This window comes from Geotrypetes seraphini, chromosome 2, assembly GCF_902459505.1.
Source record: "Geotrypetes seraphini chromosome 2, aGeoSer1.1, whole genome shotgun sequence".
Classification (NCBI taxonomy): domain Eukaryota; kingdom Metazoa; phylum Chordata; class Amphibia; order Gymnophiona; family Dermophiidae; genus Geotrypetes; species Geotrypetes seraphini.
Window position 1 is genome coordinate 295,739,602 of NC_047085.1, and position 27,733 is coordinate 295,767,334.

The following is a 27,733-nucleotide window of genomic DNA, read 5'->3' on the forward strand; positions in this document are numbered from 1 at the left end:
AGTGCCCTGGCCCTGTCAGGCTCTGCACCCAGCCCCCTCCCTGCCAAGCTCTGCACCCAGCCCCCTTCCCTCCCTCCCCTGTCAGGCACTGCACCCAACCCTCTTTCTTCCTTCCCTCCCTCCCTCCCTCCCCTGTCAGGCTCTGCATCCAGCACCCTTCCTTCTCTCTCTCCCCTGTCAGACTCTGCACCCAGCACCCTTCCTTCCCTCCCTCTCCTGTCAGACACTGCACCCTCCCTCCTTCCCTTGTCAGGCTCTGCACTCTGCACCCTCCCTGACCTATCCTCATACCTCCTCTGCCGATCCGAGCTCCTGTGCTAACCGGCTGCTGCAGATTGAGTTTCTTCGGCTGCTGAGCAGCACGAGCAGGAACACGATTTGGCGCTGCTGCTCGGCACTGAGAGGCTTCCTCACTGGCTCCAGCAGATTGCAATAATTCTGGGAGGAGGTGTTGGTTCGAATAAAAACCAGGACCCCAATTTTTTGGCCCAAAAATCCCGGTTTATATTCGAATATATATGGTATTCAAAATATATCTTAAGAAATGTTTGCAAAATGAATCTTTTCTTTGACTGGGACCCCTTATTCATTTTCATGAAGTAAGAGTTCAGGGTCATAATGCAAACATTTTACAAAAAGCAAATGATTTTTACATCCCTCAATGGCATGAGGGGAGAGGGGGCAATGAAGAAAGCCATATAGTAGAGCTATGAGCAAATGGTAGCTGCACTGCATGATTAGCAAGAAAATATTCTGCAGAATGCAGGAAGCTAATAAGATACAAATTTTAGGTGCAGCTAAATCGCACTGTTACAGGGAGGTGCAGGCTGTATGCATATTTCTTTCACATGGTAATAACAGCCATGTTATGCAAGCAATGAAAAATAAATTGTAGCCTTCCTGTTCAAGTGCAATTAATAATCATAGTGAATCGGCATATTAAAGAAAATTGTAGAAGATGTGCCTATTAATCAAAGCATAATTAATAGTGCTGTATAATGTTGGTTTGACAGCTGTATTTGTATTTGTGGATTTCAGGGATTACATCAGGTTTCGATCAGATTCATTCACTTCTAAGGCTGTTAACTGATTGGCGTATAGACATTCTTGTGTATAGAACTTGTACAAGCATAAAAGCATGTAAATTAGGCTTGCAAATGACACACACTGAACAAAAGGTACAGAAATGTATTATTTTTTACAGTATTAAATATGTTTATTGGGATAAACCTCAATTCTCTTCAGACATGAACTCATCACTTGTCTATTTAAAGTTGCAGTTGCTTTGGAAAAAGAGGCAAAACAAAAAGGGCAAAAAAAAAAATTATTGCAAACATTTTCTCGAGCTAACCTAGACCTGGCAAAAAGCCACTATTTCCTTCTCTGCGTTGCTATGTACACTTCTTCCTCCATATTCGTGGTTTCAGCACTCGCAGTTTTGCTTATTTGCGATTTTTTTTGCATGCTGACTCCGCCCCCAAAAATTACATCATGAGTAAAGTTCCTTTTCTTTTACTGTACCAATAAAAAAGTTTAGCACTTACCAACATTCACTCTGAAAATCGTTGCTTCCATGCTCTGCCTTCTTTCCTCCTCACGCTGAGAATTTTGCATTTTGTGTGTTTGTTATTTTTTGGGAAGAGAGTGTGTGTGTGGGGTGGGGGGGAGAGTGAGAAGGGTAGAGTGAAACCATTACTTCTCAGAGGAACCTCCCCCCTGTATACTGGAAGATAATTGGCTGGATTTCAGCAGGTGCAGGTTGCCCATTGCTGTGGTGTCTTGTCAGTCGCAGGGCTTCGGTTCTCTAGGTCACTGTCAGTGCCTCCCGATCCTTGCCGGAGGCGTGTGCGCGTGTCCCCCACCTCTTCTTTCTCCCGTGTGTAAAATCGGAGCGGACAGTGAATGGAGCCAGCTGCGGATAAGTTTTAAATAATGCAGAGCATGGATCGAGGAGCTCCCACCACCGGCCTGAAGGAGAGAATGGAGAGCAGAGCTGTCCCTTTCCAGTGCATTCATGTGCAGCTGCAAGGGGGAGTGCCATGGGGCTTCATGCTGAAAGGGGGCCTGGAGCACGGGGAGCCACTAATCGTGTCCAAGGTAAGCCTGGGGCGGGGAGGTAATTGTTGATGCCGGCCCGCCATGCACTCAACAGCGTGTACTTTTCCCCTGCTCAGGAGCTCTTTTAAATCCCCGTAGTAGTAAAGAACAGGGGAATGGGTTATAAAGAGCCCCCTCGCCCTGTACCTTCTTGCAAACACCTCATAACTTTTTTTTTTACCCTGAGATTATTACCATACACTACTGCATTCGCGGTTTCAATAGTAAAAACGCTGACTTTTAAAAAAAACAAAACAACGCGATTAACTGTTGAAAAGTTATTCACGGTTTTTCCATATTCGCGGCTATGTTCTGCCCGCATCCACCGCGAATATGGAGGGAGAAATGTAATACTTAAAGGCCTCCTTATTATACATTGTAAGGCTATTTGCAGTCATGTATATTGTGCACATTAAACCCGCACTCAACTTCTTTCTTTAATTGTTGACTCTTTCCTTTCTAAGATTGTATTTCTTTCCTGCCTTCCCTATTGTGTCAGGTATTGCGTTAATCAGTTTATTATTATTAAAAAAAAAATAAATAAAAAAACTTATCCCTTTATTAATTATGTATGTTTATTTCATGTATATTTTAAATATGTATTTTACTGATTTGTACATCGCTTAGAATTTGGAATAGGCGATTAATCAAATAATAAATAAACTTGAAACTTGATTATTTGGCTAGGAATGTGCATGTATACCCTGTAATAACTGCATGGCTGAGCTTTCAGTAGCTTTCTGCATTGTCCTCAGAGTCTAACTGTCTGATGCAGGGAACAAACTCTATTCCCCTGTATTGGTTTTTTTTTTTTTGCTGGCTGATGTAACATTTTTAAATTTTTAAGAAAGCTTTTTTTTTTTTTTAATGATTTTATTGTTTGTTTGTTTTTTAAAAAATCTTTATTCATTTTAAAGCCAAAAATAAGTGCAACATTTTATACAGACATTTTACATTTTAACAGCACTTAAATTCTATCAAATTATATTTTATGACAAATGCATATATCATCCCCCCTTTTCTACATATCCAACAATTGCACTCAAATTAAAAGTATCTCCCCACCCCCTCCCACCTACTCACACATATATACAGTGCAATCAATACCAACAATGAAATCAATCCTCGTCACATAAAACTGGGGAGCCCACAAAGAAAGAAAAGCATTCTTCCAAGTGAGCTGATTTACACAGAGGATATAATCCAAAGCACAAACTATTCAATGAGACAAATAGTAGTTATCTTCAAACACTTTGGTAACAGAAAATTATGTTAGGAAGGCATAGTTGTGGGCACATCTTTGATCTTAAAACCCCAGCAAGGGGTTTTAATGAATGTTAAGAAAGCTTGTAACAAAGTCCCGCACAAGAGACTCCTGGGGAAATTAAAAGGCCATGGGATAGGAGAAAATGTCCTGTTGGGAAGAGGTTAAAATATAGAAAGAAGGGTTAAATGGCTAATTCTCTTAATGGAGAAAGGTGAATAGTGGAATCTGTACTGAGACCAGTGTTTTTTTAACATATTTATAAATTATCTGGAAATGGTGACGGCAAGTAAAGTGAATAATATGCAGATGATACGAAAGTATTAAACACTGTTAAACTGCATGCAAACTGAGAAATTGGGTGGGCTGGGGGGAGAGTCCAGAAGAGCTATTTTACAGGGTGGGGCATCCCTCCTACTAGTGATGTTTGCGGGGAAGGTGAGGGGTTCTGGCAGGAGGGATTGGGCATTGTGACAACCCATGGCCAGCTTTGTCCCTGTGGTTAAAAAAACAGAACATGGTCCCTGATGAGGAGAGCTGACCAGGTGAGGAATAAGGATATAGAAATGGCTGACTACCCTTCAGACAGTGAGGTAGAGAAAGAAAGGTATGAGCCTAAGAATAGTCCGCAGAAAATACCATACCAGTTTAAATATGATAAAAAGTCTGCTAGGACTTTTACTATGAAGTGGAAACCTGGTCCTGTAGGGTATTCACAGTATCGTCAGCCTATGAGAAACCAGGTTCATCTCCCTAGGGTTTTTCAGCCCAAACCCCCTCCTAGGAGAGAGGACACGCTTAAAAACAGAGCCTTGAATCACAGTAAGGGAGAGACAGAGGAAGCAAAGCAGAGGCACCAACAGGAGCATGCCCAATATAGTGAGAGGAGGAGTCTCTGTCCTCAGCCTCAAAGCAGGGAGGACATAGAAATGGCAGAGGATTTGCCTAACCAGAGACCCACTGCTGAGAGCTTGGCAGGAGAGGAGGCAATGGATAGTTTTGACTTACCTCCAGTTGCTAGCTTTGATCAGGATATAATGGTGATTAGTTCCTAAACTAAGGAAAGGACAAAACCTGCCTTTCAAATATCAAGACTGGGTTTCGTTTGTTTCTGTGTGCTTGATAATTCTCTGCAAGAAGGAGTCAGGTGACCTTGATTAAACAGAGAAGGGAAAAGCCTCTCCATTTTCTCCGTGACTGTTCTGATGTTTTGTATGCTGAGAAGCTGTAAATTTAACCAGGTGAAGTTCCTATGATAAAGCCTCTGCAAGTATCTTGGCTGAAAAACACCCTGCAGTGCTAGGTCCATAGAAAGCTCAGCTACTACATCAAGGCAGGAAATTTTTCATTGTTCCAGATCTGGCTAAAACCACAGCCTTGAAGAGAAAGGCTTTTCTCTCTCACCGGCAAGAGCTCAAAGACATTGGAGCCAAATACGGTCTTATGTATCCTGCCAGGATGAAAGTTACCTACAATAACCGCACTACTTCGTACACTGATCCTGATGAGCTGACTGCATTCCTGGACTCTCTGAAAATGCGCTGACATGCTGAGCTACTGATGTCTATGCTTGCATCTGGTTTCTGCTGTTAATGTTCTCTGCTGTTAAGGTTTTCTGCTGTTAATGTTCTCTGCTGTTAAGGTTTTCTGCTGTTATAGCTTGCTAATATAAGACTATACAATTTATTGCTTTGTGTGAAAAAGCACACCACTTTCATGTTTCTCAAATTGAGTGAGTGTGAAATAATGTTAGATGTTCCGTATGTGTTATCTCTCCGTGCGCACAGGAGCACCCTTAAACTGCTTTCTTCCATGCATGATAGTTTGGTCTTTCTTTTTTCTGACCTTGTATTATGCTGTCACTGCTAGTCTATTTGCTCTTTATCTTATGCTTTCTTTATTTCTACCTTCTGGCAGAAGTGTCTGTTTGATATTTTGGTTATGTCATTTGCTTTTTTCTTATAAAGGTGATATCTGCTATGTTCTAACACCACATATAATAGATTATGGCTGACTTACATATCCTTTCTTTTAATGTGAATGGTTTGAACCATCCTATTAAAAGAAAAAAGATAGCCAACTATGTGTCTAATAAACATCCTGATGTGATATACTTACAGGAGACCCACCTCCCGCCCGCTGCCTCCTTGAAATTTAAGTTGAAGGGATATTCCACTCATTTATATTCTCCTGCAACTCAGAGGAAGAAAAATGGGATATCAATACTTCTCAGTGACAAATTATCCCCTGTTATTCACTCTGTTAAAACGGATTCTGACGGTAGATGGTGTCTAGTGCATGCTGCGTTGCACTCTGTAGATTTTGTGTTCCTTAACATTTACGCTCCTGTCTTGGACCACCCAGACTTTTTCAAAGACCTTCAGCTGGCGTTAGTTGAACACGATTCTCGTTCTCTGATACTGGGCGGGGATTTCAATCAAATTCAAGATATTTACATAGACAGATCATCCTCTTGCAAACCCTCCAAATCCAGATCTTTTGCAGCTCTACATGCTTTAAAAGAAGCCTTCTCCCTTGTAGATCCATGGCGCTTACTAAATCCAAAAGGTAGGGAATATTCCCATTTTTCACCGCCACATAACACCTACTCGAGGATTGATTTCTTTCTTCTTTCCTCTTCTCTCATTCAAGATGTGACAAACACTATCATACACCCAATATCTCTTACAGACCATGCAGCTATTTCTTTGCATTTATCTGTTTCTGCTCCGCACAAAGAATCTCCCTCTTGGCGACTTAACAATACTTTACTCTTAGATGAGATAATAGTGGACAAAATCAAATCCTTTACTACAGAATTCTTCGAACTCAATACAAAAGATCCAGAAATTTGTCCTTCTATCGTCTGGGAAGCCTACAAAGCTTCTCTCAGAGGTGAATTGATTAAGCTTGCTTCCTGGAAAAAGAAACAATCCATGCAAAAAGAAAAAGAATTGGAAATTTCTATCAAAAACCTAGAATTACAACATATGTCTACTCATTTACATGATCCATCCTTATTCCAACGTATTCAAAACCTTAAATATGAATATAATACTTTGGTCTCTTGCACGGCCCGACGAGATATCTTTATTTCAACTTCTGGTCACTATATGGGAGATAATCTTATGGGTCGCCCTTTAGCAAGATATCTTAAAACCAAATCAAAACGTTTACACATTTCAGCTATTCAAGACCCATCAGGACAATTAGTAAGAACCAGATCGTTGATTTCCTCCCAATTTGAAAAATTTTATACTGCCCTATATCATTCTGAGTCTTCGGCCCCTGATTCGGACATAGATTCTTTTCTTGCTTCTTTAAATCATCCGACTATATCGGAATCTATTAAAGCAAAACTAGATGCTCCTATAACTACAAATGAGATTGAGACTGCTATATCCTCCTTACCCGCTGGGAAAGCCCCTGGACCAGATGGGTTTACTGGTGAGTTTTTTAAAAATTTCCGAGCTCTCTTGGCACCTCAACTTCTAACATATTATGATTTCCTCCACTCCACTCCGGACAAACAATTTAACTTCACCGAGGCCACCATTGTAGTTATTCCCAAACCAGATAGGGATGCTACTTTGGTTAAAAATTTTCGTCCTATCTCTCTCCTCAATTTGGATTACAAAATCATGGCGAAAATTCTATCACTAAGACTTAATACAGTGATCCCAACCCTCGTACATAAAGATCAAACGGGATTCATCAAACAAAGATATATAGGAGATAATTTACGTTTATTTCACCATATAAATGCTCACGCCAAAACAATGTCGGAGCCTGTGATTGGCCTGGCCATCGATGCTGAAAAGGCCTTTGACCGAGTGGAGTGGCCTTTCTTATTCCGAGTACTGAAATGGTACAACTTTGGTTCCTTTTTCACAAATTGGATAGAAACATTATATCGTCAACCCACGGCCCGTATCCTGATTAATAACTCTCTCTCTAATAGATTTTCCCTTCACAGAGGTACCCGTCAAGGCTGTCCCCTTTCACCATTATTATTTGATTTAGCATTGGAACCTTTATTATCTGCTATCCGACAGTGTTCCCTAATAAAAGGTATTCCCTCATCAAATCGAGACATTAAATTGGCAGCTTATGCCGATGACGTTCTCCTCTTTCTCAGAGATCCTCTTGTCTCTCTACCCCATCTCATTTACATAGTTTCCCAATATTCTCGTCTCTCGGGATACTCTGTCAATTGGGAGAAGTCGGAGATCTTTCCTCTCAATGACCATATTTCCTTCTCAGATCTAGCTCATTTCTCTTTTCCATGGTCACAAGGAGCTGTGAAATATTTGGGAATCCTAATTCATAAAGATCCAGATCATGCTCAGGATCTTAACATATCCAAAATCAAAAATTTAATTTTAAATACTACAACGCGTTGGTCTCCGCTTTATCTGTCCTGGTGGGGTAGAATAGCCTCCATTAAAATGACTCTGGCTCCACAAATTAATTACATTCTTTCTATGCTTCCCCTATTATGCCGGAAAAAATTCTTTCATTGGCTTAATATGAAAATTTCTGAATTTATTTGGAACAAGAAAAAACCTCGTATTGCTCTCGCCAAGCTGAAGGCCTCTAAGATTAATGGCGGCCTAAATCTACCAGATTTTTACTACTATTATATTGCATCATTAGCCAAATATGGAGCTCAATGGATAGTTGATTCGAACCCTCAAGACCAACCAGCATGGTTTGAAATGGAACGCTTTTTATGTACACCACTGCACGTCTCGTGCTTTCTTACAGTGTCAATACCTAGACACTTGAGAAGGTATTCTTTATTATGTGCAACGCAGCATGCTTTACGCCTATTAGATGCAGCGGCTGAAATTCACGCTGATGAAGGCCCACTCATGTCCCTTTGGAATAACTCTAAAATTCAGATCAGTGGAAGATCCCTCTCATGGAAGAGGTGGCAGCGGGCGGGTGTGTGGTTTGTTCATCAATTGGTCTCCTCTAATTCTTTTGTCCCCTTTGATATTTTCCGTTCCGCATACTCACTCCCATCCTCTGTACGATCACAATGGCTTATGCTTACTGGAATATTAGCTAATATACATACACGCCCTGACTTTATGACCTCTATTCATACTGTTCGTCATTGGTCCACTCTGGCTTTACTGAAGGGTAAGGCAATATCTCTTTTTTATGGTATACTAAGAGATCACTTCTTCACCTTTTCATCTCAATCTATGAACCATTGGGACTCTATTTTGAAAACCACGCTTTCTGAAATAGATTGGGAGCTCTTCTGGTCTTCCACAAATCGTCCTCTTTTATCATCCAGAGTTTCGCAATCAATGTACTTTGTTATGTGGAATGCAGTATGGACTCCATATCGTAAATGGAAAGCGAATCTACAACAAGACTCTACCTGTTGGAACTGTCTGAAAGCACCCGGAACTCTCGATCACATGCTTTTCCACTGCAATATGGTTCATTCCTTTTGGCTTCGTATTTGGGATACCATAAAATCTATCACTAAATGTTCAGAAGTGATCTCCATGGACATTATAATTCTTCGTTCTCAACACCCATGTTTTGCACAATCAAATTGCCCGCCTAAACTCATAGACACCATGTTTGTGATAGCTCTAATGCATATTCTGAAAAACTGGAAATCATCCTCATTACTAGACTACACCTTCTGGTGGAACTCTTTAAGTATGTACCACAAATTTGAATCTTATGCTTATGAGAAGAAATTGTTTTCTCGATCCTCTACAAACTTGACACGAAACAAATCACCTTGGGCATTCTTAGATTCATATGTTCGTTCTGCTTTATAGACACTTCTGCCTCTCTCTCTATCTCTCTCTATTTCTCTTTCTCTCTCTCTTCCTTTATCTTTCTCTCTCTTTCTCTTATCCCTCCTGCTTCTCTATCTTTTTCTGTTCCTTTTCTAAGCAGTTCCAGATACTCGATCCTTTTCATTAATCTAGTTCTATTCAAACGATTGTAGATACGAATATTTGATACATGATTTTTATTATGATTGAACTAAATACTGCCTTTCTGTGGTATTATCAAAGCAGTTTAGATATTTATATATGTTCTTAATTCAAAATACCCTGCAAGAAACCCACCGACAGGTTTTGAGGAGATAAATAAAAATATTATTTAAAGCTAGAATAAACTCTCAGTAGAGGAGAGCAGAAATAATATTCTGTAATATGATCCATCAGTGGGTAACCAGGCAACTGCTACATTCAGACTAGAAAGGTCTGTTTGGTTGGCAGGACATGCAAATTGCTGATTTTCACTTTAGGAAAAAAATCATATACTGCTATTATTTATACACATATGAGTACATAATATCATACTAAAACCTAAAGGGAAGAATATAGTCCAATAAACATACAGCATATTGTGTGAGAAGATTTCGGGAGTGCATTCATTGGAAAAGTAGATTCAACCCCAACCAAAATGTGTAAGATTTACCTTAAGAGCTGGATTCAGAGTGACTAGAAAATAAGAAATTGTAAGGTAAAAATTTGAGCATTTTGTTTTCCTAACCTAGTTCTTGGCCATTTGGGGTGGCAGCTGATGGGACATTTCAGAATTTTCAAAATTATACAAAAATATCAAAAGAACAATGGAAGGGAACCTATAGAGTGCTATGGTTTGGCTGCAGAATCTGCCTACAAACTGAGTCAGATCAACAAGCACAGGACATCACTAGAGTGACTTAATGGAAGGAGACATGGAAGGGCATTTTCTATAGGACATCTAAGTCTGACTTTGGACATTTCCACAAAACATTCAAAATTGGATGTGGAGAAACCGACAAAAATGCTAGACAACTTTTTTTCCCAAAAATCGCGTTTTTCCAGTGCAATAGGTGTGCCATTCTGGACAAGTGGGCAATCTCCTCTTGGCCACAAGCATTTTCAAAAGGAATCTACTCCAGATTTATTCTGTATCCCTCCTACTTCACTGAGAGCTCTACTGCCACTTACAGTTTTTCCCTTCTGTTTCGAGCCTGAATGAGTGTTTCTGCTCTGCTCTTTTCTTTATTTTCAGATTTTCTTAAGTTTTTTTGGGTGCTTGGAGCTTCCCTGTTTGTGGGTTGAGCTCTACCTGCGTGAAGAAGCAGATGGTAGTCTGCAGCTGACAGGCTTGTAGTACCTGTTAGCCAGCCTGCAGAAGCATTTTTGGAGCTTGGGGCTATCCCCAGTTAGTGATACTCTGAAGAAAGCCTTCCGGGACAGCCGTGGGCTTTGTATAGGTACTGCAGCAGTGGCTTTGTAAAGAGAAGTTTGGCTGGGAGGAGGGAGTTGGCCAGAGGAGGTAAACACCTTTGGGAGGGAGGTACGAATTTGGCACACAGAACAGAGGGAGGGGATAAGGGGCATGTTGGGACACGGAAGCGGAGGAGAAGGATCATGTTAGGACATGGGAGGAAGAGGAGTGCACTTTTGAATATCATTTCATTAATAATATTTCTTGCAATGTTATTTTCTATCTATATATATTTTTCATATTGTCTTTCTAAATTATTTTCTGAATTTGAAATTGGACTCATTTTAATTTTCCTTAGAATTCATGAACTCATGATTCAGGCACTAGTTCCAAAACAGCCCATGTTGAGTCCTGCTGTGTTAGAAGGCCTGAGATTCATCTCAGTAAAGGACAATTTATGTTAATCAGGTCTCTTCTCTATTTTTCATTTAGTCATTTGCATTCATTTAGTCATTCGCATTCAAGAAAGATATTAAAACCATACTCTTCAAAAAATATATAAAACCCCTAGTATGACCAGTCCCTACCCAATCCCCTCCAACCCTCTACCTACCCTTAATACACTCTAATGTGCTTCTAAATACCCAACAAAGTCTAAAATGCTTCTAATTTACCCAACACTTATCACCTAAGATCTCGACTTCTCCTTGGTAATTCTTATTACCAACATTTATCACCTTAAGATCTTGACAACTCTTTGGTACTTCTTAAGTAAATATTATGACATCGCTTATGCTATTCCTTCAAACTTTTAATGTAATTCTTGATAAATTAGATGTAATCCGCCTTGAACCGCAAGGCATTGGCGGAATAGAAATCACTAATGTAATGTAATTGTGTTCATTTTGCTTATGTGATTCATGGAGTATTTTTTGGTTCTTCTCCCTTGTTTTCTGCCCCAATAAGTACCATATGCATGGCACTACAATGCATCACTGGCAAAATATAACAGAGGGAGGAGGGGGGAAGAAATATTCAGCCCATGGAGGTAAGCAGTATTATTTGATAAATTTATCTCTTAATTCGATTTATCTCTTCTCTATTTTTCATTTAGTCATTTGCATTCATTTAGTCATTCGCATTCAAGAAAGATATTAAAACCATACTCTTCAAAAAATATATAAAACCCATCTAGTATGACCAGTCCCTACCCAATCCCCTCCAACCCTTTGGGTTTTTATTCCTAATATAATTTTACCGCTTTTACTTATATTTTTAGTATCTTTTTAGTTAATATGCTGTATTCTCATTTTAATATTGTACTTTGCTGATTGTCCAGTTTTTCTCTCTTGTGTAAACTGCCTAGAATTCTTTTGATTGTGGCGGTATACAAAAATAAAGTTATGTTATGTCATGCTTCATGCCATAGGCTGACCTAACCCCAGATAATCAGTGCTGAATATATGCATTGACATGGAAGTTAACCAAACTCCAGATGATATTCAGACTAGTGCCCAAGTGGCTTTAAGTATACAGGTACTCATCAACTTACGACTGTTCGACTTTATGATGCATTTACGACAGTTTCCAGCACTCCCAAGTCTCGCTACGCAGCAGTACTACGCAGCGTGAGAGTAAGCCGGCATCAATACCTGGTCACCTCTTTTCTTTTGCCGTGTTCCCGTGCACTGCTCGGCAGCTAGCGCTAGCGAGAACATTTGCCTAGACACGAAACTTTTAAACAAATGCATGAGCTCTGCTAGCCAATGAAATGAATGAACGGGGAAGCTGGTCTCGCGCTGCCGGTTGGACCGGGAACTTCTTCGGAAGTTTAGAAGGGGCGTGAAGTAGTTTGTTGGTTCAAATCTGTTAAACATAATCTAACATAGGCCAACCTATGTCCCGATCAACTTACGACCTGCCAGTCGGAACCAATTGCGGTCGTAAGTCGATGAGTACCTGTACTTAGGTCTTCCATTAGAGGGGCAATTTTATGCATTTTTCCCTCACATTTAAGTTGCTTAACACACAGGGCAAACATCACCAAACAGTTAGATTCATGCTTCTATTATACTTGTCATGAATAGCACAGATTAATTTTGTTGTGCAATATGGTTTACTACATACTGCCTGTCTAGTACACAAAGTGACACCAACCTGATCAAGAATGTCAGAAAACTGTTTAAGTTTACTGAGCTCCACTAAGTTCAGCCATGTCATATCCAAGATCCACTTTGATGGTTTTGGAGGACAAGCTTTAAGGTCCAGAGATGCACCTCCTGCAATGAACAATTTATTATCACAGATTAAAAATACATCTACTGAAAAACTGAGCTTTCTGTTCTACATGTGCTGAGTCCCCAAATTTGGCCCATTTTAGTATTAACATACATGCAGTCAAAACATCTGTGCCTATTGCTCTCTAACCTTGATTAACTTTATTGAAATTAAGGTCAAAAGGAAAAGCCATCAGAGCCCTGTCAGCCCGTTCCATGGGGTCCAGCGGATATCTTTGTTTTGTAGTCTGGGACTCAAGTATCCTTCAGAGTTGGAATTGCAGTTGTATTGATGATGGGGCCCTAAAAGCACAGTGTCACTTTTTAGGAACATTTTGTGGCTTGACTCCTAGTAGTAGGGTAGCACTAGGCTACTACTAAGGGTCAAAGGTGCCAAATTAAACTCCAGCTTGAATAGAGCAGGAAGGATTGGGGATCACTGTTGCTCCTACTAAACTGTCATGAATCCCCAGTAAGATTATGATAATTATTCCCCTACACAACCCCTTGATTATGACAGCAATAACTTTATCTTGTTTAGCACTTTTATTTCCATTAATTTTCAGACATCATCTCTTAAAAAGGTACCATCTGCAGTGAATACTTTAGCCCAAAGAGGATTATTATTATTATGCAAAATTTAAGGTAAACTTTAAAGATGATAAACATTTAGGGGAACTTATACAAAGTTATGGTACAAAAGTGGTCTTATCATGCCTTTACAAAGCTCTTTCCCACATGTTAAGGCCAGGTTTTACCATAACCAAGAAATGGCCGATCTTTCGATTTTCCAGTTCAATGTCTTTACACTAACGTTGCCTTTAATGTGTGCACCCAACTGGGCAGTCGTGAGGGCAGGATGTCAATAGATCAGCCAAGGGTGTTTTGTCCATAAAAAATCACTTGGCAGATCTATTGACATCCTGCCCTCACGACTCCCCGCTGTGTGTCTGTCTCATTGTTGAGACCTATCTTTGGCTTCCGATTCAGTGCCTTTAATGCATGGCCATTAACAAAAATTAGCACATGAACCCTTACTGCCACCCATTTTGTAGGTTGTCTTGCTCTAATCAGCATATGGTAATGTAACTGCACAAACTGATTGCCACAGAAACGCTCACTTTGCCCCCAGACATGCCCCCATGGCTCAATAATACAAAATATTTTTTAGCACATGAGTAGCACACACACATTTGCAACTTATTGGAGAATGCCTCAGCATGCCCTGTACTATGCAATTTTAAGCTGTGGTAAGCTTGGTAAAAGCTGTGGCTTGGTAAAAGGGTCTCTTAGAAATGTTTCACTAATGTTTCAAATTTGTCCTTGTCATTCTTCTCTTGAGAGCTTGTGCATCTTCATTTTGGATTTAGATATATACCTATTTATTTTGTTCTTAATTATTTGCATTTAACTTAATAAACCTCAAGGAAGATTGCAATATATTAAGCATATTTAATTGGTGATGCAAGTCTAAACATAGCCACTAGGTCAGATTAACCACTGCACAAACTGAACAATTGCTTTGGGTGGCAGTGGGCACCAAAGCAAAATAGGTCTTGACAGTTATTAGTCACTCTGACACAAAGAACTATCAGTATGCACTTTTACTCACAGAATTTATAGGTTTGTGCTGGGAATGGTGGTGCTAGGGCTGATCATGATTGTTGACTTTATCAAAATCTCAGAGGGGAGAGCTAGAGGCCTGAAAGCTAATTCATGGTAATGGAGGAGGTGGGAGGTTGCAAGACTGAAGGTTCATCTAAGGCATCTAATACCCTTATACTGGGCCTGATTAAATATAGCAGAAAAATCCTTAAACAAAATTTCACTTGAAATTATGCTAAAAATTTCAAACGTTCACTCTCTTGTGGAACAGCAAATAACTTAGTTCTGGGCACACAACCCAATAGCAATAAATTCCATATATCAGGAGGAAAAGCACTAATCTGTCATCGACAACTTCACAGATCTATATTAGGGCATCTCTAGAAGCAACTGATGACATGATCTCAATGTTGCTGAGATGTTCTCAATGTTCTCTGCATTAGGAATAATAGGAGTACATCCACTAAATATTTTAGAATGCATATTTACACTGTACTCCTATGACTCTTGGTGGGTCTGTCAGTCAGGGATTAAGGAGACTGTGCTGTAGCAATGCCAGCTGAAAGGGGGCACCAAGTTCTGTTGGAGACATGTGCTTTGCAAAGTCATAGGTCTGTGGTGTCACAAGAGAGAGGGCAGGGAGCAAAGTCAGCACCAGCATGATCCTTGCAGGAGAATGGAGATTAAGAGGTATGAGGGGCTAATGGGAGAGTACTCGGGTTGTGTTCAGTGAGGGAGAGGGATGGGCAGGGGGAGAAAGAATCTTCTATGAATCTTCAACAGGTAGTATGGATGGTAATTTTATAACAGGCCATCTAGGCCGTAACTATTTTATAAATGCAACATAAGGTATGCCATTATGTGCCTTTATAACATAACCTGTATTTATAGGGTGAATCTTTTCCTTTGTCAAAATCTCCACTAACTAAAAAAAAAAAAAAAAAAAAAAAAAGAGCAATTTCTAACTCAAATCTCTTCCTTTTCTACTATTGCAGGCATAATTCTCTGTGAAGTATATCAATATCAATATCCATCTACATCTGCATATAGGAGGCACATCTTGAAGAGAATGAAGGAGGAACAGTGGGCTAAGCAGCAAGAAGAAGTTTCAAGTTTCAAGATCTTTTTATCGTAAGTTGCTCCTGACCTTTAATAAGTGTGAGGAACTCTTCATGTTTCACTTTATTGCTCTGCATGTCAATCTTTAAGGCAAGAAGAAGCGTAAACAAGAACTTGTGCTCCTCGTAGAGTCCTCTGGCTGCATACTGATATACCTCGAAGGTCATGTGTTCAATAATGTTTGTTATTCGCTTGCTGGTGATAGGATTTTTGACAGATCTGTGTACGAGAGAACACATATATTGACAGTTGGACATTTTATTGAAAATTTACCTGAACTTACTAGTTATAGTTATAACAATTCAAGAAATCCCAAAGTAGGAGTAAGGGAAGGGAAGCAGATATTATTAGTAAACTAAAGTCTTGCATAGGGAATATTAAACCACATTTCTGGTATTCTTGTACCTGGCCAATGAAAGATCAAAGAGTCCCAAGAATTGACGGAGAGAGGTCTGATACATAACATTGACCATGCTCATCTCTGTTATAAGGAAGTACAGGATGCTTCCTCTTGTTGCAACTAGAACACACAAACACACACAAATAAAAGATGTCGCACAGAAAGATTAAATTAATCACTAAAAATGAATAAATCTATTAGATGGCTAGAAGATAATGTCAAAACCCTGGAGATATGCAGAAAGTCTATATGAAGCTAGTGCTTTTATTTGTTTACCGAACAGCATCCTAGAAAAGCACCAGTTGCAAATGAAATGCTACCTTGGATGACAAACGTAGAAATCACAATTTCAAAGCAACCCATTCAACTAAGAAAAACTTCTATATTCAACATTTCAAGAATAGCTTAGCTTTACAAGCTTGTGCAAACATACAACTCTTCCAGTACACATATTTATTTTTCCCACTTTATCCTACCTGCCTAAATGTATTCAATAACAGTTCATCTACTGACAGATGGAGGCCCATTTTCAAAATGGACATCTAAGTCCGATTTGAATGTTTCCCACTAAACATACAAAGTCGGAAGCACAGAAAAGTCCATTATTGAAAGCCAAACCACTAGACATCCAAAAATGTATATATTTTGCACATGGACATCTAAGCCGACAGGATGGCCACTGTGAGAATAGGCTACTGGGCTTGATGGACCTTTGGTTTGACCCAGTAAGGCTATTCTTATGTTCTTATGTCCGACCCTTAGGATGCCTAACTTTATACCCCATTTTCGACCAAAGAAATGTCCAAGTTGAAAACGTCCAAATCTAGACCATTTGGATGTAGGAGTGGTCATCACTGTGATGGACTGGCCACACATACATGCCAATAAAGCAGTGGGACACCTTAGAGGGCACTACTGTGAACTTCACATAGTGCCAGAAATGAAGATGAAGTGACGTCACACCACGGAATGGCTGCCTAGTTTGTGAGCTCCATTGGGGCTGCAAAGAAAATATAGCATTGAAGCACTTTTCAGCCTACAGTTGGTAGAATCGGTCTTACAGAGAGATGGCGAATAGAAAGAAGCTAGATAAGTTTTGATATACAACTGATGGTGTTGATAAAGCGCGCACAGATTCTGGTGGCCCAAATTTGGAGAAAAAAAGATGGCACCAACTCAATCTGATAAAGAGGAGGAGACCTCCTTCCCTACACACTAGATGAGGAGGATATTTCCAAAAAGACAATGCAAGCCTGGTTTCAAGAATTGAAAGCGGAGATGGTGGGAGTTCGCACAGATGTTAAAGCTGTGCTGGCTGACATTATAGTACAGGTGAGCGATCTTGGCAGGCGCGTGGCAGCCTCAGAGGAGCACGTGTCAACTCTTGTTCAGGTGGTGAAGAAGACCTATGGCTCTGCAGATCGCACTACTCTAGTGCTTAAAGAGCTGCAAAATCAAATGGAGAACTTAGAGAACAGATTGTGTTGCTGCAATTTATGCGTTAAGGGAATATCTGAGACAGAGGACTTTAAGGATAGTGAAGCTGTTGTGCAGGATTTATGCTTCCAGATTCTCCAGGCTACTCGGGGTGAAGTACCAGCTTTGACTGATATCCAGCGAGCACACTGCAGCCTGGGGCCGTCGAAGGGCTCTGGCTCTCTAGACATTATAACATGTTTTGGTGATATTACTATTAAGGAGCGCATTTTGGCAGCGGCTAGGCAAAATCAAGATTTTTGCTGGAAAAATAGCAAGGTGGGCATTTTTCAGAACCTTGTTTGGGCAACCCTGCAAAAGCGGAGGAACTTTAAGGAGGTGACACAGCTACTCCAGGCTGAAGGCCACCGATATCGCTGGCTGTTTTCATTCAGAATTTGGATATCGGTGAATGGAAAGTCTAAAAATGTTCATCAATTACATGATGCATGGGTGGCCCTATGAGCACTGGGCCATAAGAACTTTCTTGGACAGCCTTGTACCAATGCCAGACTGGAGGAACCAAGGGTGAATGGGGTCTGGCAGATGGTGGTCTGTCAGAGCAAGCAGCAACAGAAATCTGCCCTTTGAATAACTGTGGGCTCTGTGTGATTTGGTTGATAAGCAGTTCCTGATTGTTGAATATACAATTTGATGAGCATTCTCTCAGCATTATTTTAGCTCCTATGAATAGCTTTCCCAATATACATGTACCCCTGATATTTGCCACAAACACAAAAAAAAGAGGAAACATCAGAAAGCCGATTTGCTTTTTTTTAAATATAAAATTTAATCTAACCGTAAATAAATGCAAACTACTGCAGTGGATACATTTTCAACCCAGTGTGGGTGATTTTATGCAAACTAAGGGTGCTGCCTGCAGAACTGAAATTATTTTTTTTCTGGCACTATGTGCTGTGCTGGCACCACAAATTTTCTTTCCTTATACTCTCACTGTTTAATATTGTATTTATACAAGTTGTGTGAGACCCAATACCACCAGGACCTTAAGCTCACCAGGTCTGTACTCCTCTCGTGATATGTTGATCTGTATTTCAGTCTCTGCTGATATCTGAAGTTTCTGGGTCACTTCTTCCGCTGTCTTTTTTGTGGTGCTTAGTACAGTGATGAGGCTCTCATCCTCTACCAGGGAACCTTGGGTACTTGTCAAGCGGTATAGAAGGTTATCTTCCAACTCCTTCATCTTTCTCTTGTTTGAAGTCACATCTTCCATGAGATCTGTTCTCTCTTTTTCTAGTTCCTGTTAAGGCAGGAAGCAAACTGACAGTTTTATGTCATGACGTAGAAGAAAATAATTGGATTTATTGGATCCATTGCAATCAGACTTTAAGAGTTTTGAACTGAGATAATTATTCTCTCTAGGTCAAGATTTATATCACTACATAGACCAGGGGTGTCGAAGTCGGTCCTCGAGGGCCGCAATCCAGTCGGGTTTTCAAGATTTCCCCAATGAATATGCATGAGATCTATGTGCATGCACTGCTTTCAATGCATATTCATTGGGGAAATTCTGAAAACCCGACTGGATTGCGGCCCTCGAGGACCGACTTCGACACCTGTGACATAGACAAAGGCACAGGAAATATTTATTTATTTATTTAAAAAATTTATACTCTCCTTAAAGCCTAACGCGGTTTACAAAGAGAACATATATAATCATGTACACACACATAATTAAGACAACATAATACATTGACTCATTACAATTATCTAACTTCCTAGTTTTGTACAAAACTAGAAAAACTTCCATATAATAGGGTACCAAAACTGACCTCCAGTAAAATAGGCTATCAAATTCTAACCTAGTAAAAAGCTCTCACGAACAGATGTGTTTTAATTGCTTCTTAAAAGATATCTTGTTCTTACATAGCCTCAAACATCCTGGCAGAGCATTCCATATTAATATTAATAAACTTGAAACCTGAATAATTTCAGAAGACCCACCACAGAAGGAGAAATTAGGTTCTTACCTGCTAATTTTCTTTCTGTTAGCTTGTATAGTTCCTTTACAGATGGGTATTATACCTCACTGCTACCAGCAGGTGGAGACTGAGATCAAACTTGTATATCAGTACAGCTTCCCCTCTACTAATCCAGTCTGCTGAATAGCCATGCAGAACCTAGGAAAATTATTAACTGAAAACAGTAAAAGGCACTCCAAACAGGAGTGTAAAAACAACAAATACCGTTAAACAACGGTTGGAACATGTGTAGAACTGTATCCTGGAAAATAAAACATCCCCACAACTCACCAGCTAAGCTAGCTGAGCCATCACCGCTGTTCTTAATTCTCCCCGGTCCTAGAAAAATACTAGAACTCGCAAAAAAATTCAAAATCTGCACATAAGCACAAACCCGCAATCACCGCACAAAGACAGACAGGGTGGAGAACTATACCAGTCTACAAGCTAACAGAAAGAAAATTAGCATGTAAGAACCTAATTTCTCCTTCTGTATCGCTTGATAGACTGATATAATTCCTTTATGGATGGGATGGACCAAAGCAGTACCCATCAAGAGTGGTACCCCCGAAGGGCCGACACCAGAATACGTTCAACGAATATCGCGTCCTGATGCGCTTGAACATCTACACGATAGTGTCTGACAAAGGAATGCATAGAAGACCAGACTACAGCCTTGCAAATATCCACAGGAGGCACTAGAGAAGATTCAGCTCAAGAAGCTGCCTGACCCCTAGTGGACTGAGCCTTGAGAAATTCTGGAATAGGCTTCTTCTTCAGAAGATAAGTGGAAGCAATAGTCTCCTTGATGTAGTGCGCAATAGTAGCTTTAGAAGCGCCATCCCCCTTACGAGGACCCGCTAGAAGGACAAAGAGATGATCTGATTTCCTAATCTCCTGGGTCCTCTGCACATAAGAGCGAAAGGCCCGACTGACATCCAACTTGCGCAGCTGTATTTGCTCAGAAGAGCCCTCCCGACTACCCAACACCAGGAGGACTACAGATTGATTGGCATGAAAAGGAGAAGCTACCTTTGGCAGAAAGGAAGGAACAGGCCTCAAGACAACCCGCTCCCCAGAAAACTCCAAGAAGAGAGCTCTACAACAGAAAGCCTGCAGCTCAGAAACACGTCTAGCTGAAGTAATGGCCACCAAGAAGACCGCCTTAAAAGTAAGGTCCTTCAAAGAGCAGTCGCCCAATGGTTCAAAAGGAGGGCGCAATAGAACTGACAGAACCAGATTGAGATCCCAAGAAAGAACAGAGGGCCGCATGGGAGGCCTAATCAACTTAGCCGCCCTCAAGAAGTGAATCACATCAGGAATGGCAGTCAAAACGCTGATCTTTCACTAACCCCTGAAAGGCTGACAAGGCCTCAAGCTGAACCCGGAGAGAAGACCAAGCCAGTCCCCTATCCAGGCCATCCTGCAAAAACTCTAAGATGTTAGGCAGGGAAGCGTGAAAAGAGACCACTCCACGTGCACCACACCACTCCTCAAATAGACGCCAAACCCTCACATAAGCCCGAGAGATGGAAAGCCTCTGGGACCCCAAGAGCATTGAGATCACTTTATCTGAATACCCCTTTTTACCTACGCGACCCCTTTCAAGAGCCAAGCCATAAGACAAAAGGGATCCGGATCGAACATTGGAATGGACTCTGAGTTAGAAGGTCATCCAAGAGAGGCAGAGGAAGAAAATCTGCCACTAGATACCTCACCAGATCCACATACCATGGTCGTTGAGGCCAATCTGGAGCCACCCGAACCATGAGGCCCGGATGTCTAATTATGCGGAGAAGAACTCTGCCCACTAATGGTCACAGAGGGAACACATACAACAACCCCTCCATTGGCCATGGTTGAACCAGAGCATCCAGGCCCTCGGCCTGACCTTCTCTGCGACGACTGAAGAAGTGGGGTATTTTGGCGTTGCCACTTGTGGCCATCAGGTCCATGAGGGGCTGACTCCAAGATTGCACTATCAACTGAAAAGCCACCTGGCTCAGACACCACTCTCTGGGATCTAGTGACGACTTAGGAAGTCCGCTTGAACATTCTCCACTCTGGCTATGTGGGATACTGATATTTCTTGAAGGTGCGACTCCGTCCAGACCATGAGCAGTCGTCTCCTGTGCTACCAAAGTGCTTCTGGTGCCCCTCTGATGATTGACTTAGGCCACCACCGTGGCATTGTCTGACAGAACCCTGACTGACTTGCCCATCAGAAAAGACTGGAAGACTAGAAATGCCAGACAGATGGCGTTGGTCTCCAAAACATTGATCGACCAAGAAGCCTCCTCCATGTACCAGGTGTCCTGAGCTGAGTGACCGAGACATTGAGCTCCCCAACTGAGAAGACTGGCATCCATGAGCAGCACCGTCCACTGCGGCTGGTCCAAACTCGCCCCTTGTACAAGATAGGGGGTCTGGAACCACCAACACAGTCTGTCCAGAGCTAAGCCTGGAAGCAGAACAGGATGACCAAGACTGTGCCTCTGAGGCGACCACCTCTGAAGAAGAGCATACTGAAGAGGACGCATGTGGGCTCATGACCACCTCACTAAATCGAGGGAGGCCGCCATTGACCCCAAAACTTGGAGGAAATCCTGCGCCCAAGGATACCGGGATGCCATAAGCAGGCAAATCTGAGATTGCAATTTGCCTACCCGGGCCTCCGGAAGGAAGACCTTCCCCAAGAAGGTGTCAAACAGAACTCCTAGATATTCCAGGCACTGAGATGGAGACAACCAGCTCTTGGCAAGGTTGATGACCCATCCCAATGACTGCAGAAACTCCACCACTCGAGCTGTGGCCCGAGTGCTCTCCTGGAATATCTTGGCTCGAATCAACCAGTCGTCCAGATAGGGATGAACAAGAATGCCCTCTTTTCGCAATGCCGCCACAACGACCACCATCTCCATTCAGGGTACTTAGATCAACAGAACAACATTTACTGACTATCCCTACTTTAAAAGTAATAGGGACCAGGAGATCAACTATTTTCTCGGTTATAACACCCCAGCTCTGGAATAATTTACCAATATATTTACGTAATGAATCCTCTTTAGAAAAATTCAAGCGTTCTTTAAAACGTTTTCTGTATAAGGATGCATTTGAAATATAGATAGTATAACCTATCAATCATTAAATCTCTTAGATCCTAATTAGACCTACGGGCAGGTCGTAAATCTATCTTCTTTCTTTCTATGATTATTTCTGCTTTATATCTCTTTTTTCTTTTGTGTTACCCACCATATGTGTTTTTTCCCTAAATGTTTCTTCTCTTTCATTAAAGATTGTAGTTCATCCCCCTCACCTTCTGTACCAGTTATTTATTAGTACATATATATTTTGTATTTAATTGTATAAAACTGTTCTGTTTTGTCCCCTATTTTTAAATGTTCCACGCATTGAAGTATTAGACATTGCGTGTACAACAAACCTTAATAAAACTTGAAACTTGATCACCTTGGTGAATGTCCACAGAGTCGTGGCCAGACCAAAGGGAAGTGCACAAAACTGATAGTATTGCCCCAAGCCCAAACAGGATATGTGTAAGTAGGCCTTGGTCAGATCTAAAGAGGTCAGAAACTCCCCCGGCTGAACTGCCAGAATCACCGACCACAGAGTTTCTATGCATGTGAAAAGCATAGAAACTTTGACCCCCTTCAAATCCAGGATGGGTCGAAAGGTTCCTTCTTTCTTTGGCACCACAAAGTAAATCGAGTACCAACCTGTGCCCCACTCCTGCGGGGGAACTGGAATCACCGTATGGAGATCCAACAGTCTTTGAAGTATCTGCTGAAAGTCCTGCTGCTTCCACGCCACCTGCAAGGGAGAAGCGAGAAAATGGTCTGGCAAGGACCGGGCGAACTCCAGAGCATAGCCGTCCCGGACCACTTCCAAAACCCACTGATTGGATATGATGTCTGCCCACTGTGGATAGAATTCTCTCAGCTGTGCACCCACCGAAACCAAGACAGGCACTGGCAAGGAGTCATTGGGCAGGATGGGCGGTAGGGGATCCGGTGGAGGTGCTACCTGCACCCCGGCGGGCCCCATGAAAGGACTGCATGTGCTAGAAAAATCTGCCTCTAGAGCGCCCAGATGATGGAAAAGAAGCAGTCCCTCTACCAGAGTGGAAGCAGCGGAAATCATGCCCACGCCCACGAGCAGCACCACCTCGAGCCAGTGGCCTAGGCCTATCCTCAGACAAATGAGGCACTTTTGAATCAGTGAGAGTCTGAACCAACCTGTCCAGGTTCTCACCAAACAAGAAAGATCCTTTAAAAGGGAACTTCATCAACTTAGGTTTGGACACCGAATCCACCGACCAAGCACAAAGCCACAAGATACGGCGTGCTGCCACTCCAAAGGCCAAAGACTTGGCAGAAGCACGCAAGAGGTCATACATGGCATCCGAGAGATAAGAAGCACCCAATTCAATGTTGGCAACTTCTTGCTTAAGCAAGTTCCAATTCTCAGATTTACTGTCAAGTACATGCTGGGCCCAACGAAAACACGCCCGAGCCACTAGCCCACCACACATCGCCGCCTGGACCGACAGAGCCATCACATTAAAACTCTGTTTAAGGAGGGACTCCAACTTACGCTCCTCTGAGTCCTTCAAAACTGCACCACCCTATTCAGGCACGGTATGGCACTTAGAAATGACCGAGACCACCACGTCCACTATGGGTGACTTCAAAGTGTCCTTATCCCCTTTGGGAATGGGATACATGCGGGTCATGGAGTGCGCAAAACAAAAAGGGGCTTCCGGTACCTGCCACTGTGTGAGCATAATACCCCGAATATCCTGATGTATAGGAAAAGAGTGAGAAGCAGAGCGGATCCCCTTAAGCAAGGGGTCCACCATACGCGGCAGCTCCAACACAGTGTCCTCAAAGTGCAAAACTGAGGAGACCTGCAGAATTAATTTATGAAGCTCTTCCCACTGACAAATGTGCACCACAGATGCATCTTTGCCAGCTGGGGGGTGCTCAAACCCCTCCCTGGCAGAATCTGACCCCCCAAGAGGATCCTGGAATTCTCCCCAAGGGACTAGGTCCTCATCAATAACATCTTGCTCCTCTAGGTAAAAATCCTCATCCCAAGAGACCCTTGGGCGTGTGGATGAGAGAGGAGTACAGGGGGGCAAAACCACTGCTGTGGGGGCTACGCCAAGGAAGACGTCGAGGGAAACCTCTCCCCTCCCCCCCCCCCGAAATCCCCAGAGTGGACATGGAACCTCCTGCCACCAGCACATAAGATTTACAAAGTGCTAACAAAAATTCAGGGGGAAAGACCCCAGTGCCCCCAAGGGACTTCCTGCCCCAGCAGGGGACCCTGCCATACCTTGCCCCTGTATTTCCAGAACAGGGGGAAGGTCACCTGAGGTAACTGAAATGAAGGAGAAATTTCCCGCCGAAACTGGACATGAAACCGCCAAAATCAGAGCTCCTGTGGCCTGCCGTGTCTGAAAAGCCTGGGACTCTCCTGACATTGAGGCCGAGAAACCAACCGATGCGAAAAGGGAATCCCCAGCCATTCTGGCAGGAAGGGAATCCTTTTCTCTCTGACCGGTGGCTGGGGAACCCTCTGCGTGGGCGAAGCCAGGGCTTCCCCGCGATCCGAAGCCAACTCGCGAGGTACATGCGGCGGGGTACCCTGGCTGCCGGCATCTCCTGCCGACGAGGCTCCCCCACTGCTCCAGCGTGCACAACACTTGCACAGGCCAGCCACGAGAACCTCGCATCTGGAGCACAATGAGTACTTTTTCCCTTTAAAAGTGCTCTTTGTGCTGAAAATCGCCCTAGCTGCAGAAAAAGTTCCAGTTAGTTGAGAAAAACAGTAAAAAGGCAGTTATAAAGGGAATTTAGCCCTTTAGACCGGCACACCTCATGATTTTGGGAGGGGGGGGTTGTTTTGTTTTTTACAGAACAGACTCCACGACTCTCAAAGCTAGAGGGCTGACCAACCAGGGGGCCAGGCTGCCGACTGAGCCACCTCTACAAAAATATGGGGAGGTAGAGGTAGGTGGAGGGAGGGACCCAGCATGAGACCCACCAGGATTAACACCCCCGAGGTCGGACAGACCCCAAACAGGACCCGTCCAAGCTCTATCCGGCACAAAAGGGAAACCAGGAGTCCAAAACAAAGTTCCAACAGTGCTAAGAGGGGAACTGAAATTAGCCTTACCACCTACTACCAGAGACTGAGGAAAACTGGATCAGTAGAGGGGAAGCTGTACTGATATACAAGTTTGATGTCAGTCTCCACCTGCTGGTAGCAGTGAGGTATAATACCCATCCGTAAAGGAACTATACCAGTCTATCAAGCGATACAGAAATGGCTGTTGCTTGCGTTTTCTTGTGATGGGTTTCACCAAGCACCTCTATTGATAGCTTCATGGCAGTGATATATCAGCTGGTTTTGATTTAATTTATCATAAACATTTGAAGGTCAGGGTTCAAAAATATGGTATTACAAATATGTAGATTTCTTGCAAATGGGAGACAGAAAGTGGGGTCCCTCAAGGATCCTCACTGTTCCAAATATTATCTAATTAATTTCTATGCCCATTTGATTAATAACCAAGGAAACAGAGAATTGTTTTTTGGGGGGGGGTTGTTTGTTTTTTTACTATGGACTAATATTATTTTGGTAATATCAGGTTTTAAACATAGTGAGGACAATTTTATAAAGGGGCCCCTAGATTTAGATGCCTAAGAGGACCTAATTGGAGGCTATTCCATAAAAGAAAGTAGGTGCCTGCTTTCTTTTATAAAATACCAGAATAAGTGGCTTTGTAGGCATGTGTGTGGCTATATAGGTATGCATCCTCATTGTTTCAAGTGCTGAGAGAGTGTTGTACTTTGTCTTCTAAATTCTGTCAGATCAGAACAAATTCTCCAATATCTAAGAAACTGGGCGATGGGCAAACTATGTTTGAGATTTGAAGGATGATTGCTTGAAAACTCCAAGAAAGTATTCCTGTCAGTCATTTTGCGAAATATGGTTGTTTCAAAATGATCTCTTTTATTCACCTGGACATCCAAAAAAGAGACTGAGTCTGGGTGAAAGAATATTTCAAATTGAATATTGTTGTGCCTGGAATTTAACCAATTATAAAAATCACTCAATGACTCAATTGAACCTGTCCAAACCATAAAAATATTAGTGATGAATCTAAGCCAGAGGGCCATATTCTGAGAAAAAAGATCCTGTTTAATCCATAGATCTTCAAACTTCTGCATAAATAAATTGGCTACAGAGGGGGCTATTGTAGCCCCCATGGCCACTCCTGAAACTTGCTGAAAAAACTATTTCCAAAGCGGAAATAGATTTTTTTGCATTGCCAAAGCTAGAAGTTCAATGAGAAAATTTGTAGGAACCCTTCATGTATCCGAAAAGGGAATTACGAAGGGAAAAAGATTAAGAAGAGGATAAGCACTGTAAAAACGCTAGAGCAAGCATGGTCCCTTTTTAAGGACACAGTCACCGAGGCATAACATCTGTATATACCTTGTATCAACAAGGGATCCAAAAGGAAAAATAACAAGGAACTAGCGTGGTTCACTGAAGTGGTGAAGGAAGCGATCAGAGTCAAGAAGACTTCGTTTAAGGAATGGAAAAGGTCAAAAACGGATGAAAACTGGAAAAAGCACAAACAACATCAAAGCAGTTGCTATAAGGCGATAAGAGAGGCCAAAAGAGACTATGAGGAAAAAATAGTCAAGGAGGCAAAAAACTTCAAGCCCTTCTTTTGATATATTAAGGGGAAACGATCCACGAAGAAAGCGGTGGGGCCATTGGATGACCATGGAATAAAGGGAGTGCTAAAGGAGGACAAAGCCATCACTGACAAACTGAACACATTTTTTGTGTCTGTATTTACTGAAGAGGATATACACAACATACTGGAAGCCGACAGGCTATATGAAGAAAACAAAGCTTACAAATGATAAATCCCCAAGACCAGATGGCATCCATCGGAGGGTAATCAAGGAACTGAAAGGGGCTATAGCTGAACTGCTTCAACTAATAGCCAATCTGTTGATCAAATCAGGAAGGATTCAGGAAGACTGGAAAGTGTCGAATGTTACACCGATCTTCAAGAAAAGTTTGAGAGGAGATCCGGGAAACTACAGACCGGTGAGTCTGACCTCAGTACCGGGAAAGATGGTAGAGGTGCTGATAAAGGACTGCATCATTGATCACCTTGACAGACACAATCTGATGAGGACCAGCCAGCACGGCTTCAACAAAGGCAGATCTTGTTTGACGAACTTGCTGCACTTCTTCGAGGGAG

At 42.0% G+C, this 27,733-nt stretch overlaps 1 protein-coding gene across 2 annotated transcripts in view; it reads right to left on the reverse strand.

The window, feature by feature from the left end:
* The window catches only part of DNAH5 (dynein axonemal heavy chain 5), a 598,099-nt gene that overhangs the window by 78,284 nt on the left and 492,082 nt on the right, over window positions 1–27,733 (reverse strand). For both annotated transcript variants that reach the window (XM_033929843.1, XM_033929844.1), the window contains exons 66-69: window positions 18,458–18,701; window positions 15,970–16,084; window positions 15,593–15,783; window positions 12,722–12,843 (exon numbers count right to left, since the gene is read on the reverse strand). In XM_033929843.1, the coding sequence (XP_033785734.1) occupies window positions 12,722–12,843; window positions 15,593–15,783; window positions 15,970–16,084; window positions 18,458–18,701 (672 nt within the window). The remainder of the gene's footprint in view (window positions 1–12,721; window positions 12,844–15,592; window positions 15,784–15,969; window positions 16,085–18,457; window positions 18,702–27,733) is intronic.